Genomic DNA, 14,896 nt, shown 5'->3' with positions numbered 1-14,896 from the left:
AGGGATATTTATCCAGAAACAAGGATCACAAAATACCCAGGAACCCTTGTTGTTTTTCACTCCTTGGTGTTTTACATTCCTTTATACGCGTCTCCGAGACGCTTATTTACATGGGACTATGCTGAATATATCTAAAGTGTGAACCACTGTTTACAGAAGAAATTATCAGTTGTTTTATTCTATGCATTACTAAGACTTTTATCTGCGTGGGACAATACTGGAGATGGTGGCAGGGTATAAATAAAGTTTTATTATTATTAATACTGAAATTTAAAGTATTGAACTCAGCAATTGAATATACTTATCTGTCACTGTGGAAAAACATATAAGCATGCATATAATGCTTAATGAGAAGCTGTAAATAGTCTGCATTTGCCCATTTTTCATGCGTCTGGAATGATTATATTTGATTTGTTACCTTTGTTCTATGATGTGCATTAGCTAGTAATAGGACAACTTTATCTCTACGTGCTCTATCTTCCAGGCCAAGAAGCTTTCCTCCTGATCAATGTCCTTAAGAGCGTCTTTATTACCTCCCCGCTAAAAGCGGTACCTATTTAATCTACTTGCATTTCTGCTTTTGACCTGCTGGGTGGGCAGGTGAGCTGGGGCTGGCAGCGGGTGCTCACCCCTGACTCGGGCTTGAACTGCCGACCTTTTGATCAGCAGAATTTTTCTGCAACACAGCGTTTTAGCCAGCTATGCTAAGCCTGGCCCCTAAATCACACACCTATCCTGCCTCGACATTTAATTCTCTGTTTATGTAAATCTGGTCTTGGCTCATCCTTTGTTTGCTTTTTATCAAATATCTGTTCCTTTTTATTGTTTAAAAACTCTATTGGGAGTATATCTACTTTATTTATTGGTAATTTACCTTGCCATTTTTACCAGCACTCCACGGTTCTCCTTCAATTTCTTTTAGAGTTTTATTGTCCACCCATCCTTTCAAACATAGGCATTTGTGCCATCCGTTTATTGTTTTTTCGATTCTGACCCATCTTCTTGACTCATCAAAATCTAATTCTAACAATCTTGTTAATTGGCAGGCTTCATAATAGTCTTGTAGATTGGGTGCCCCCCATTCTCCGTTGTTCTGTTCTGAGGAATAGAATACTGAATTGGGAATTCTGTTTTTATTTCCACCTGTTATCCAAGTTTTTATTGACCTGTCCCATTTCTTAATTATTTTCTGTTAATGTGGGATTTGTGTCTTGATAGTGTTTAAATGTAATTTGTGTCTTGGATTGTATTGCATACTGACTGCATCATCCAGAGTTTACTATAGTCTGGAAAGAGTTAATTACCAAGAAGCTGTGATGACCTTGATGTGTGGCTGGAACTGGGGAGTGTCCAGACACAAGTGTTTGTGCATTACTGATTACATCAGTTCAGTTCAGTTCAGTTCTGTTCTGTCTGCCTAGTGTGAGAGTCCTGTGTCAATTGTCTGCAAGTCTGTTTGTCTTGATGATTACTGCTTTCAGTAAAACTTGTATATAGTTTTACCATCGTCTCTGATGTCTCTTCGTTCAGCGTTCCACTGACTCCGTCCAACTGCTGCTGCGCTGCTTAAATTACTCTGACAGTTATGATGTCCTGCATTTGTCTCTTGACTGACATGCAAGACCACTCACAACACTGAAAAACGGTGCAATTGAAGACTTTCAGGGCATAAATATTAAAACAGGATTAAACCTACACATAAGATGCATTTATGTGCTTTCACTCGAACTCACCGGAGGACTCCTCGAGGAGGGCACTTCGTTCTGCATTCGACTGACTCCATCTACTGCTGTGCTGAAAATTACTCTGACAATTGGTTATGGGCCCAGATTCCAGCCTGACCAGTTCCTAGACTGGAACTCGGGATACTATATGAAAGGACTTGAAATAGGAATAGAAATTTGGGGAGAACCATGATTTTGACTATCTTAATTTTGTTTGACATATCCCTGTTCCGATTATTCCAATTACGAATGTGATTGTTTACTTTTTTCCATAAATGGTTATAACTTACAGTAGAGTCTCACTTATCCAACATAAACGGGCCGGCAGAATATTGGATAAGTGAATATGTTGGATAATAAGGAGAGATTAAGAAAAAGCCTATTAAATATCAAAATAGGTTATGATTTTACAAATTAAGCACCAAAACATCATGTTATACAACAAATTTGACAGAAAAAGTAGTTCAATACGAAGTAATATTATGTTGCAATTACTGTATTTATGAAATTAGCACCAAAATATCACGTTATATTGAAAACATTGACTACAAAAATGCATTGGATAATCCAGAACGTTGGATAAGCGAGTGTTGGATAAGTGAGACTCTACTGTATATATATATATTGCTTTGGGGTATGATTTTACCTTTCTCAGGTGTGTCAGGTTTTGAGAGTAGGCTTAAACACATGGCGGTTCAAATGCTATGTTGTGTCCGAATTTCATAGCATGCAGTGGAGTCGTTTGAGAGATACGAGTCCCCACTGATGGACATTACATACATACATACATACATATGTAATGCTTCTTGGCAGGGGGTTGGACTGGATAGATATATTGAAAACACTGACTAGAAAAATGCATTGGATAATCCAGAACGTTTGATAAGTGAGACTCTACTGTAATTGTATTATATTGTTTAAATTTTGGGGAATATAAACGCCTAAATATTTTAACTTCTTTTCTCCTGATTTTATCCCAGATATGGTCTGTATTTCTTTTACCTCTTTCCAAGACAGATTTTTATGTAGAATTTCTGATTTTTGGATATTAATGGCCAACCCTGATAGATTCTCAAAATTTTTAATGGTATGAAATTTTTAATGGGCCCGGGCTGTGGCGCAGGCTGTTGAGCAGCCAGCTGCAACAAATCACTCTGACCAAGAGGTCATGAGTTCGAGGCCAGCTCGGAGCCCGTGTTTGTCTTTGTCTTTGTTCTATGTTAAGGCATTGAATGTTTGCCTCTATATGTGTAATGTGATCCGCCCTGAGTCCCCTTCGGGGTGAGAAAGAAGGACGGAATATAAATACTGTAAATAAATAAAATGAATAACTTCTTTTATAGAGTCCACTGGTGACCCGTCCTTTGTTTGCTTGATTGTTTGCCTGGGCTTTTGGGTAGAGCTGCCTGGACCACCCTGCGGGGTCAAAGAAAGAGCTCCTTTCCTTGAGCCTTTGGCCCATCGTGAGTGGGGGTCTCAGGCCACGGGAGGGTCCGCTCTGCCTACCCGGAAGTGTGCCAGCTGCAGGGCGATCTGGATGAAGCTGTCCGGGCTGGTCCGGCACTTCTTGATGCGCCCCTTGCCGAACTCAACGAACCGGAAGCTGTGGAAGTCGATGTCGTCTGCCAGCGCCCGGGCCACGGCGTAGGAAGCGTCAATCACGTTGCAGCACTGGAGGAGAGCAAGAGAGACACATAGAATCATAGAATCATAGAATAGTAGAGTTGGAAGAGACCACATGGGCCATCCAGTCCAACCCCCTGCTAAGAGAGAAGAAGGCCTCTTCGCCTGGCCAGGATGTCCCACCTCAGCCCTGGATCACCTTGCCACAACACACACACTCCACCACAGCAGGCTTGGGTTTTTCCGTTATTGATAAAGAATAGCGAAATTAATAAAAAGCAGTAAAGAAAGCAAGAATCCAATTGAGAAAGCAATCCATAAAACACAGTTCAGAGTGTTCGTAGATAAAAGTACAGAGTCCCAAGAATAACTAAGCAAATCCGTAGAAACCAGAAAACAGAATGTAAGCCGCTCTGAGTCCCCTCGGGGAGAAGGGCGGGGTATAAATGCATGTAATAAATAATAATAATAATAATAAATAAATAAAACATGAGCTTCAAAAGTATAACCCAAACACCTGAGACGAGGAATGAACCAAAACTAAGTAAGAGTTGTATCTCCAACAACAATGTTGCTCTGACTAAAATCTTTCTCCAAATTACATCTACTTGAAAACCTCCTTGCAACTGAAAAACACATTCCTTTGAGCTCTAGCCCTCCCACGCTTGCCTCCAATTCTCACGGAGCGTCTGGGGCCTGATTTCAATTTCAACCTGGAATCCCTAGGTAAAAAGGTAAAGGTTTCCCCTGATGTTAAGTCCAGTCGTGACCGACTCTGGGGGTTGGTGCTCATCTCCATTTCTAAGCCCAAGAGCCGGCGTTGTCCATAGACACCTCCAAGGTCATGTGGCCACTGTCATGACTGCATGGAGCGCCATTACCTTCCCGCCAATAGGAGCAGTACCTATTGATCTACTCACATTGGCATGTTTTCGAACTGCTAGGTTGTCAGGAGCTGGGGCTAACAGCCGGCGCTCACTCCACTCCCGGGATTTGAACCTGGGACCTTTTGGTCTGTAAGTTCAGCAGCTCAGTGCTTTAACACACTGCGCCACCAGGGGCCCCATCCTGGAATCCCTATCTAACACAAATTCATCCCCTTCGTTCCCATCTGGACTTTAAAAAACTCAAAAATCAGAACAGTAAGTGTGGGGCAACACCCTGAAAAACAGAAAAGTTCCAGGGGCATCTGATGACTCTGATCAGAGGATGCCCCCAGGCAAAAAAGACAGGAAGATGAAGCTTTTTCAGTGCTAATTAGGGTGATTAACTGCAACATTAACACTGGCCTACAACTGACAAAGAGGTTTGTGTTTTTCCCCCTCCCACACCCTGGACTTTCCACAGATAAATAAACCTCACTTGCCTAGTTTCCAACAGACCTCACAACCTCTGAGGATGCCTGCTATAGATGTGGGCGAAACGTCAGGAGAGAATGCTTCTGGAACATGGCCAGACAGCCCAAAAGACATACAACAACCCTGTGACCCTGGCCATGAAAACCTTGGACAACACATCTGGACTTTGTGGACAATTCTCAGACTCCAGTGAAAGGTCATCCTGATCACAAACTTCGGCAGCATCTCTGCTAAACTCAGAGGCATCCACCGACCTCTGTTTTTCTAAGCTATCAACACTTTCCGAATCCACCTGCATTTCAGAAACAGCAACATTTCCAGGGACAAACTTCTGTCCTAACTGCTGTTCCCCAAATCCCCTTTCTTCATCATCAGACTGAACCACAACACAGACTTCTGTTGGGGGGGGGGGGGATGCAGACCTTGAGCCAGAACGCCCAAAGACCTACCTTTGGCCGGGCTGTGGCACAGCTGGCTAGTAACCAGCTGCAATAAATCACCACTGACCGAGAGGTCATGAGTTCGAAGTCCAGGTCGGGTTAAGCCCCCGACCATTAAATAGCCCGGCTTGCTGTTGACCCAGCCCCAAAAGACAGTTGCATCTGTCAAGTAGGGAAATTTAGGTACGCTTTATGCGGGAGGCTAATTTAACTAGTTTACAACATCATAAAACTGCCAGCAAAACACGAGGAAAGGAATGAGGAATTACAGCCACTAGTGGAGAGTGAAGCAACAGCTCCCCCTGTGGCTGGAATCGTGAAGCTGGAAAAAATGTTAAATGCCTCTGTGTCTGTCTAAAACTGAATGTTGTTTGTCTGTTGGCATTGAATGTTTGCCATATATGTGTTCATTGTAATCCGCCCTGAGTCCCCTTCGGGGTGAGAAAGAAGGGCGGAATATAAATACTGCAAATAAATGAATAAATAATACCTCCTCAGGGATGTCCCAGGTCAAACGCTGTGGCGGCGGCAGAGCGGTGTTGGGCACCCCGTGGCAATGGCCGTCGCTGCAGTAGCCCAGCTGGAAGTGGTCGGTGGCCAGCATGAACTGGGGAGGCAAGGAGGGTGTGAAATGGAGGGTGAGGCCAGGATCTTCACCCCAATGCAGAGAGCTGGAGGCTACTCTACTCAGCCTCTAAGCAGATTCTATGCACTCTTGTGTGGGAGATACTTGCAGGAACATTAGACAGCACATACAGCAGTTTCGTTCCACAGGAAGGCTTTGTCTTCAGTTGCAGCAACACAGATATTTACAGCAATATACACAGCTATGCACACTCTCTCCTACGATCCTCTGACTCTCCAACAGTGGTACATCCAACAATCAGCAGCCATCATCCATCCATCATCAATCCACGTGTTGGCTGGCTGTTTTATGCTCACTTATGGTGCGTTCATAGGTTGGGTCTACACTGGTCTATATCCCAGGATCTGATTCCAGATTGTCTGCTTTGAACTGGATTATATGAGTCACCACTGCCATAAAATCTGGGATAAGCAGATAATCTGGTAATGCAGCAACTCTTGAATACAGTAGAGTCTCACTTATCCAAGCCTCACTTATCCGAGCCTCTGGATTATCCAAGCCATTTTTGTAGTCAATGTTTTCAATATATCATGATATTTTGGTGCTAAATTCGTAATACAGTAATTACAGCATAACATTACTGCGTATTGAACTACTTTTTCTGTCAAATTTGTTGTATAGCATGATGTTTTGGTGCTTAATTTGTAAAATCATAACCTAATTTGATGTTTAATAGGCTTTTCCTTAATCCCTCCTTATTATCCAAGATATTCACTTATCCAAGCTTCTGCCAGCCCGTTTAGCTTGGATAAGTGAGACTCTACTGTATTTTATTTTAAAATCCCTTACCTAGACGACCTTTACTCAAAAACATTGTTTTTCCATGAAAGTGTTGACAGGACATGTTCTGCCTGACATTTGCTCTTTGCTCACAATATAAGGTCATGCAAACTGCATTAATGATTTGGCTTGCCGAATGGTGCATACATGGCATGAACTATGAACATGTCACCCGAGGATAGTGCATACGTAGAGCAAACTATGGACACTTCACCTGATGTGATGAGTAATGACTTATATAAGTTCCAAGCAGCTACCCATGTCCAAAAGAATTATAATAGTCAGCAAATTCCATTGTCAATTAGCTTTCTGCGCATGCTTCTGTAAAATTGTATAAATTGGAAGCCACTACAGGCAAGGGGTGGCATTGCGTTTTCTGGGCATTAGCTAACGTTGTCACCTGCTCTTGGCCAAAAGTAAACTATCTTGAAGACAACTTCTGCTGTCAGTCTGCTTTCTTCACCCGCGTCCAAATGAAATTCCGCAACACTGGGATCAAATCCTAGGATATAGGGCAGTGTAGAAGGGGCCATAGTTTCATCAGGCACTTGCTGTTGCAACCCTAGACTGCAGAGACACCTCAAAACACACTGTAGCCCCAGACTATGAGCAAAGCAAGCTATTTATTGAAGAATATATGTAAGCAGAAGCAAATCAAAGTCCAAAGTCAATAAAACAAAGTATTAGTCCATCAAGTACAAGATATTTGAGAATCTTGAAGCAAGGGTTCATGGAAATCAAACACAAGAATGAATTTCAACAAGGTATCAAAATTAGTCCAAGGAACAGGAACAAAATTGGGACAAATAACAAGATCTTTAACTGGAACAAAAAATCCAAACTGCAAAGCTTTCAGGAACAATGACTTGGTAATCCAAAATCCCTAGGAGCAATAACAGGAACTGGAACAAAACTCAAGATACAAGGCTACAGGAACTTGGCATGAAAGTCCACAAGAACATGAAACAGGATTCCATGAAGCATAAAAAAGAGTCCAAGAAACAGGCATGAAACATGTGTCCAAAAAACAGGAGCAGCTCTCAGTGAGCAAAGTTACCACCTCTGAAAATTTCTCAGCAGCAGTTCCTCTTAAAGCAGAAATCAAGGCCTCTTTCCGTGGGAAGTTTGTTCAAAACCTTTTCACATTAACAATTGTCTGCTTTGCCTCAAAACCTCCCTTTCTTGTCTCTGTTGATATATAGCTTTCTTTCTGTCAACCTCGTTAGTCATATCACCACTGAAATGCCCATCTGGCAAGGGAAAGTTTGACTTTGACTCTCCCAAGGAATGTGGTTCAACCATTGTGTGCCTGTTCCCAGAATCCTCAGGGATAGCAACCTTCTCTAGCTCTGGCTGTATGGGAATTCTAGGCCCCAACCCAGAGTCTTCTGACAGGTCAGGTGTAGGCACAATCACAGGCTGAACATGTCAGAGTAATTTACGCAGTGCAGCAGCAGTTGGATGGAGTCAGTGGAACGCTGAACGAAGAGACATCAGAGACGATGGTAAAACTATACACAAGTTTTACTGAAAGCAGTAATAAAGACAAAGCAGACTTGTAGACAATGGACACAGGACTTGACTCTCAGCAGACAGCACCCGACTCAACTCAGAACATAACAGAACAGATCTGATCAGAACTGATGCAATCAGCAATGCACACACACTTGTGTCTGGACACTCCCTGGTTCCAGCCACACATCAAGGACATCACAGCTTCTTAGTAATTAACTCTTTCCAGACTACGTTACACTCTGGATGATGCAATCAGTATGCAATACAGGCAAGACACAAATTTCATTTAAACACTACCAATACCCAAATCCCACATTAACAGAACAGGCCCAACCCCAAGCTCACCTGACAGCTCAGGTGCAGGCTGGGCTACAACACTTGCCTAGTCACCGCAACTCAGCACTTTACTTAGCACTTTGCCTTCTAAATATGCCAGTGTGTTTTAAAACTCAGACAGATGAAAGGATCGACGTCCTCTCCCTCCAAAGGGGAGCGGTGCTCACCTCCCAAAGGTGTCCGATGATGGGGGCGTCGGCCCAGGAATGCTCCGCATTGGCCCCCAGCTTCCCGTTGCGGTAGACCACCAGGGAGAAGGACTTGTCGAACCACCTGAAGGCAGAAGGCAGCATCATCGTCAGCAATAAATGGGGCAGCAGCCTCACCTGGGAGCCACAGGTATGGACTGGCACAGGTGAGGGGAAGCCCCAAAGCCTGCCTGCCTCGATATCCTTCAGTATTAACATATATATCCAGCCGTAAGTATGCACGACGCACAGGTGTTAATATTCATATATGGAATGGGAATGAGCGTATATGAGAAAACCATGTACTTGTTGTTTGGTGGAGGAAGGCATAGCAAAACTTCATTAGGTTGCAAATAGCTGGTTTAAATACCTTATTTCTTTACCTAATGCAAATATAAGGCCTATAAATACCCTCCTCCTCCTCCTGCCTAAATGGATGACCTGCAAGCCAGGAAGAGGAGGAAACTGTAGTTGTGGGTTGCTGTTGTAAGCTATTTATTGAAGATTATATGCAAGCAGTAGCAATTTCAAAGTTCAGAGTCAATAGAATGGGTTTAAGTTCACAAGAACATCAACTATATACACAGAAATCCCCAGAAACAAGAACAAGGCTGAAACTGGAATCAAGGTACAAAGCTGCAGGAAATAATACTGGAATCAAGGCACAAGCTACAGGAAATAACATGGAATTCACAGGAGCACGAAGCAGATATCACTCTCTCTCTTCAATAAGCAAAGTTACCACCTCTGAATCATTCAGAGAAAGCAGCCCTTCTTAAGGGAAATTCAAGGTCTCTTCCCATGAGAAGTCTGCTCATTATTTTGTTTCAATAATAAATGGTCTGAAATACTTCCTTTCTCTCCTCTGCTGATTAATCACCCTCCTTCTGTCAAACTCCAACCTTGACTCCTTTGAGGAATGCGGTTCAAGCTGTCTTCTTAAAACCATCATGTCTCTGGTCCCAGAATCCATTGGGACAAACTCTGGCTGCATAGGAACAGGAATCTCAGGCCCACACCCAGAGACTTCTGATGAGCCAGGTGCAGGGACAATCACAGGCTGAACAGGCCCAACCTCAGGCTCACCTGACAGCTCAGATGGAGGCTGGGCTACAACAGAGGGACATGGGAGCGAGTTCCAACAATGCCAGCCAAGCTACACTTTTGGGACCCCAGCGGTAGCTCAATGGCAAATCACACACCACAAGGGCAACACAATGCAATGCCAGGCAACATGGCAACGTGCTGCGCCAGAGAGGGGCCCTGACCTGGTGGGTGAAGCGGAGGCGCCTCCTTACCTGTCACAGCATTGTCCATGCAGAAGGCTCTTGGAGTAGCGGTCCAGGCTGTCCTCCTTGTCGGGGTCGAAGCCATGCTCCTCCTCATCCAGCGTCACAAAGAAGGCGGCCCGCTCCACGCAGTCCAGCGAGGCCTTGTTCTTCCCGCGGCTGAAGTACTTCTCCCGGGCCTCAGCCCATGGGAGCCTGGGAGAGAAACGGGGAGCGGGAGATGGTGGTCACCACCAACACCATCAAAAGGGGTGGATCTTCCAGCGTGGACTAGATGGTCTTGAGATGCTCCTAACTCCAATGATGCCACAGTTCACTCCCCTCCTTCCTCTTGAGTTGCTTGACCTGTGGATCCCTTCGCTTGCCTTGGGATCCCAACTCCCATGGCCCTACAATTTTCTTCCCTTCTGGCAACCTCCTTTCTCTTGGGACGATTTAACTACAGATACCTTCACTTTCCCATGGGTTGGCTGGATAACCCTAGTAGTCCCTCCAACTCTGGTGAGCAGAGTTGACCACCTCCCTTTAGGTGTGGGTCCTTCCCTATAGAATCACAAAGTTGGAGGAGACCCAAGGGCCATCCAGTCCACCCCCAACTCTGCCATGCAGGAAAACCCAATCAAGACACCCCCAACAGATGGTCATCTGGCCTCACTTTCCAAGAGGATGAACTAGATGGTCCTTGGGATCCCCTTGAACCTTGCAGTGACCCTCCCACTGACCTCTCTCCGGCGGTGAGGGCGGCCAGCCTCTCCTCTCCCGTCTCGGGGGGCGAAGGGTCATCCAGGATGCGCTGGAACTGCATCTCCAGGTCGCGGGGCGGGAGCAGCTTCCCCGCGTGATAGAGCCACACCTTGAAGAAGCGGCCCTTGTGGAAGACGGCCAGGTGCCGGCTGTCGGACAGGTGCAGGAGCCGATCTGGAGGTTATGAAACGAGACCGTAAATGGCCATATTCCCCCCTCGAAGCAAGCCATGGCCGGGGGAGCAGAATTGCATATGGAAACTGGACCTTTCACTAAATGTTGCCTTAATCTGTTTGAATTAAAACACCCCTGAAAATACGAGCCACCTGTGATCCCTGGCTCAATAGCAGAGGTAGCAGAATGAGTCACAATTTGGGGAGAGAATAGTATTAGAGCAAGATTAAGTCCAGTTTCCCCTCCGCTTCCCCATTCTGCTCATGCGCTAAGGAAAGGCTCAGAGACAAAACAAAGCTGTAAGATTCAAAAGTCTGTATTTGCGTACAGAACTTCTGGGAGATAACATTGCACATGCTAAATGTGCGTAGGCAGGATGGAAGATGGACTGCATCCTTATGCCAAAAATACTACCTATTCAGATGGAATTGGAGTTAAGGAGTTGTTCTTTCATGATGAAACTCGTGGAGAGAAACATTTCTTTGTTCTGTATCCCATGGTCGCTCTAAGACTCAGGAGCGATCCACAAGGATAGAAACAACATCGTTGAGCCTGGAGCCCCAGGTCTCAGCGGTGGCTAGGGGAGCCTTCGCACAATTAAAACTTGTGAGCCAGCTGCGACCGTACCTTGGGAAGCCAGACTTGGCCACGGTGGTCCATGCTCTCCTTACATCCCGTTTAGACTACTGCAACGCACTCTACGTGGGGCTGCCTTTGAAGACTGTTCGGAAGCTTCAATTAGTCCAACGGGAGGCTGCCAGGTTAATAACTGGAGCGGCGTTCAGGGAGCGCACTACTCCTCTGTTACGCCAGCTCCACTGGCTGCCGATTAGCTACCGAGCACAATTCAAGGTGCTGGCTTTAGCCTATAAAGCTCTAAACGGTTCCGGCCCAGCTTATCTGTCCGAACGTGTCTCCCGCTACGACCCACCTCGAAGCTTAAGATCGTCGGATGAGGCCCTGCTCGCGGTCCCGTCAGCCTCACAGGTGCGGCTGGCGGGGACGAGAGACAGGGCCTTTTCAGTGGTGGCTCCCGGCCTATGGAACGCCCTCCCCATTGAAGTCAGGCAGGCTCCCTCCCTCCTATCCTTCCGTAGGAAGGTAAAAACTTGGTTGTGGGGCCAGGCTTTCGAATAAGAATCAGCAGCATTAATTACTATTATGTATACTGGAACTCAATTGACAGACCCAGTCTTTTAAACTTGTACACGCCTATCTATATTTTATAAATGCATTTTATGAATGTTATAAGTAAGTTAATTTTTTAACTGATTTATAGTGTATTGTACTGTTTTTAAATGTCTGTTTTATTGTAAGCCGCCCTGAGTCCCCTGTTGGGTGAGAAGGGCGGGATATAAATATTGTCATAAATAAATAAATAAACACACACAAATGAGAATCAGCTTGAAATTGAAACATCTCCCAGGACAAAAGGAAGGAGATGCTCCTATTTTCAAAACAAATGGTTGTTCCTCTCTCGGTTGAAGTAAGAAAGGGAGTATGAGGTTGATGGTCCTTTCCCCACCAAATCTACGTAGACCTAAGCCCATGTAGGGCTTTATAGGGCCTAACTGATCCACCTCTTCAGCCAATAGGGAATGGGGTAGCTGTTCCTCTGTGACCCCCTCCCCATCTGGACTCACCTGCCTGCTTGCCAGGGATCCGGGTCGTGTTGAAGATCCTCTCCATCTGATAGGAGCACAGGGGCACAACCCCAAGTGCCATCACCTGAAAGCCAAAAAAGGATGCATCTGTTATTGCCACTGCATGACCGCATCATTTCTGACTGATGGCGACCATGAAGGGACCCAATCATGAGGTTGCGAGGGAGTGTGGCTCGCCCAATGGGGTTTCCCTGGCTTCCATAAATCTGCCCTCAGTCCAGTTCCCTCCAAACTCTTCAGGCTAGGGCTTCCAGAGTGTGGAGAAAATGGGTCTTTTTGGACTGCAACTGCCAGAATCCCCCAGATAATAATAATAATAATAATAATAATAATAATAATAATAATAATAATAATAATAATAATAAAACTTTATTTATACCCCGCCACCATCTCCCCAACGGGGACTCGGGGCGGCTTACATGGGGCCACGCCCAAAACAATACAATGTAAACAGCATATAAAAGAACAGCAGAACACAATACAATAAACAATACAGTAAATAATATCCATTACAAAATAAAATACACTAATGCTAGGAGTGGCAATCCAAAAAAAGACCCTTCCCCAGAACAGAAGGACCACTAATGACTACACCAGGTGTTTCACAGTCCTATCCACCAAATTACTGTTAAACAGCCACAAACTGTATCATAGTCCAAAGCAGTCTAAGGTCATCCACAGCAGCCAGTCAAAATAAGGGTGAGACACAAGAGTAGCCCAAAGTCCTTCCCAACATGTTCAAAGCCAAGTAATCTCACCAACACCGAGGCTGCAAGCCAAAACGCATACCACACATCAAAGTCAAGGTTCACCAACAAAGACTGAGGCTGTAACAATTTCACCAACGTTGCTTCCAGCAACTAACTAATCCAGACTCTAGCTATTTATGTCACTTTCTCAAGTGATCCCATCTGTTGGCCTTCCTCTCAGCCAACCAACTGGATCTCCTCAGATGAATGGGATTCGTTCTTCATTGCAGCCTAGCTGGAATACTTCCTGAAGCCCCTGATCCTGCCTGACTCTGTATCCCCATCTCCTAAGGGCTGGGTTCCTCAATGCCGGACTGCTCATGCTGCCGATCTATGTTTGCCCCGACTCAGATGCTGGACAAAGAAAGCTCTCACCTTCGCCTTTGTCCTCAGCAAAAGCCATGACAAGGTGTTCCCAAAGATCTCTCAGTTCTGGGAACCCCCTTGACCCTTTTGGATTACAGGGAACCTTCCTAGGACCCATTTTTGGGAAGGGGTGGGGTCTCCTTGTGCTGTGACTCACAGGGGCCAAGTCCTCCCGGTCCAGCCGGCGTCGGTAGAGGAGGATGGAGTGGACGGCGTTGCCAGCACGGGCAGCCTGGAGGTGGGTTGGAGTGGTGTATAGGAAGTCCTGGTTGAGGAAAGAGAGAAAGTGGGACGTTGAGACTGTCGGTATGGTTTAGGAATTGAGGCAAACATAAATCTTGTCTCAGTTCCCCCCCTTCGCGACTCAGGAAAAATCTGTTCTCTGAGTACGTGGCAACTCTGCTTTCCTTTCTGGTCCCAGTAAATCCATCAGCCGTAGCCTTTCTATCAGTTCAGAAAGAATGGCCTTTTCTCTTTATTTTACATGACATACAATTCAAACTTACAATTCATGTGGTTCCAGTGCAAGAGAGCGAACAATGGCTGTGCAAGACATATTATACTCTTTTCTTATCTCAAGGACAACTGACATGGATATGCGGGGGTCATGGTTGTCAGGATTTGTAATGAAAACAAAGTATGTCATCATATCCAGGTACTGACTGAGGAGTCAGGACAAGGCAAGTTTCAGAAGATGATTAATCTAGTGGAGCAATGCCTTGTTGGTGTATTTTGGTGTAAGGGTGACATGTTGAATCAAGTGTTTTGCTGCTGGGAGTTTTGCACTGTGTATTCCAGCATGCTTTCCAGCAGCACAAGGGTTAATGGCAGGCCAGGTTGAGTGATAGCCTGCCTAGCCAATTGGTCAAGCCTTCCAGTCTCAGAAGGGTGGACAGGACGTTCATCATTCTGCTATGGAATGTGGGAGTTGCCTGCAGAAGAGCTTTGCCTTTTAGCTGAGGGAAGCATGTGTCCTATGAGCGATGGACTTTGTAACTTGTAAATAGTTTGCATATAAATAAAGCCTTGGAACCGCTGTGCGCAGCTGAATTATGACTGTGGTGTCATTTGTTGGTGCTGCTTAGCCGGATGCTCAAGCAGTCTGACGGAGGATGGATTGGTGAGAGGCCTGACTCACCAATAAATCAAGGTGGTTCGGAGATGATTAACCCCCTGACATGTCTGATGTCTGATGCAGCCACGGTGCAATGTTGGGGCACTATAGATGATGCAATACAATATGTAATTGGTCAGATCCAGGATAAAAGTGGAACAGCTGGCATAATGACTGTGGATGAGT

At 45.2% G+C, this 14,896-nt stretch overlaps 2 protein-coding genes across 2 annotated transcripts in view; both read right to left on the bottom strand.

Moving 5' to 3' along the window:
• Window positions 1-14,896, bottom strand: part of LOC100551841 (C-type lectin BpLec) — a 520,120-nt gene that overhangs the window by 282,677 nt on the left and 222,547 nt on the right. The window lies entirely within an intron of this gene.
• cpt1b (carnitine palmitoyltransferase 1B) overlaps window positions 1-14,896 on the bottom strand; it is a 56,997-nt gene that overhangs the window by 11,289 nt on the left and 30,812 nt on the right. Inside the window, exons 8-14 of the mRNA XM_008123020.2 lie at window positions 13,754-13,861; window positions 12,461-12,545; window positions 10,622-10,817; window positions 9,909-10,094; window positions 8,590-8,695; window positions 5,636-5,752; window positions 3,231-3,395 (exon numbers count right to left, since the gene is read on the bottom strand). Of these exons, the coding sequence (XP_008121227.2) occupies window positions 3,231-3,395; window positions 5,636-5,752; window positions 8,590-8,695; window positions 9,909-10,094; window positions 10,622-10,817; window positions 12,461-12,545; window positions 13,754-13,861 (963 nt within the window). The remainder of the gene's footprint in view (window positions 1-3,230; window positions 3,396-5,635; window positions 5,753-8,589; window positions 8,696-9,908; window positions 10,095-10,621; window positions 10,818-12,460; window positions 12,546-13,753; window positions 13,862-14,896) is intronic.

Source organism: Anolis carolinensis, chromosome 5, assembly GCF_035594765.1.
Source record: "Anolis carolinensis isolate JA03-04 chromosome 5, rAnoCar3.1.pri, whole genome shotgun sequence".
NCBI classification, from domain to species: Eukaryota; Metazoa; Chordata; class Lepidosauria; order Squamata; family Dactyloidae; genus Anolis; species Anolis carolinensis.
Note: the sequence above shows the minus strand (reverse complement) of the source record. Positions and strands in the feature narration are given on the sequence as shown.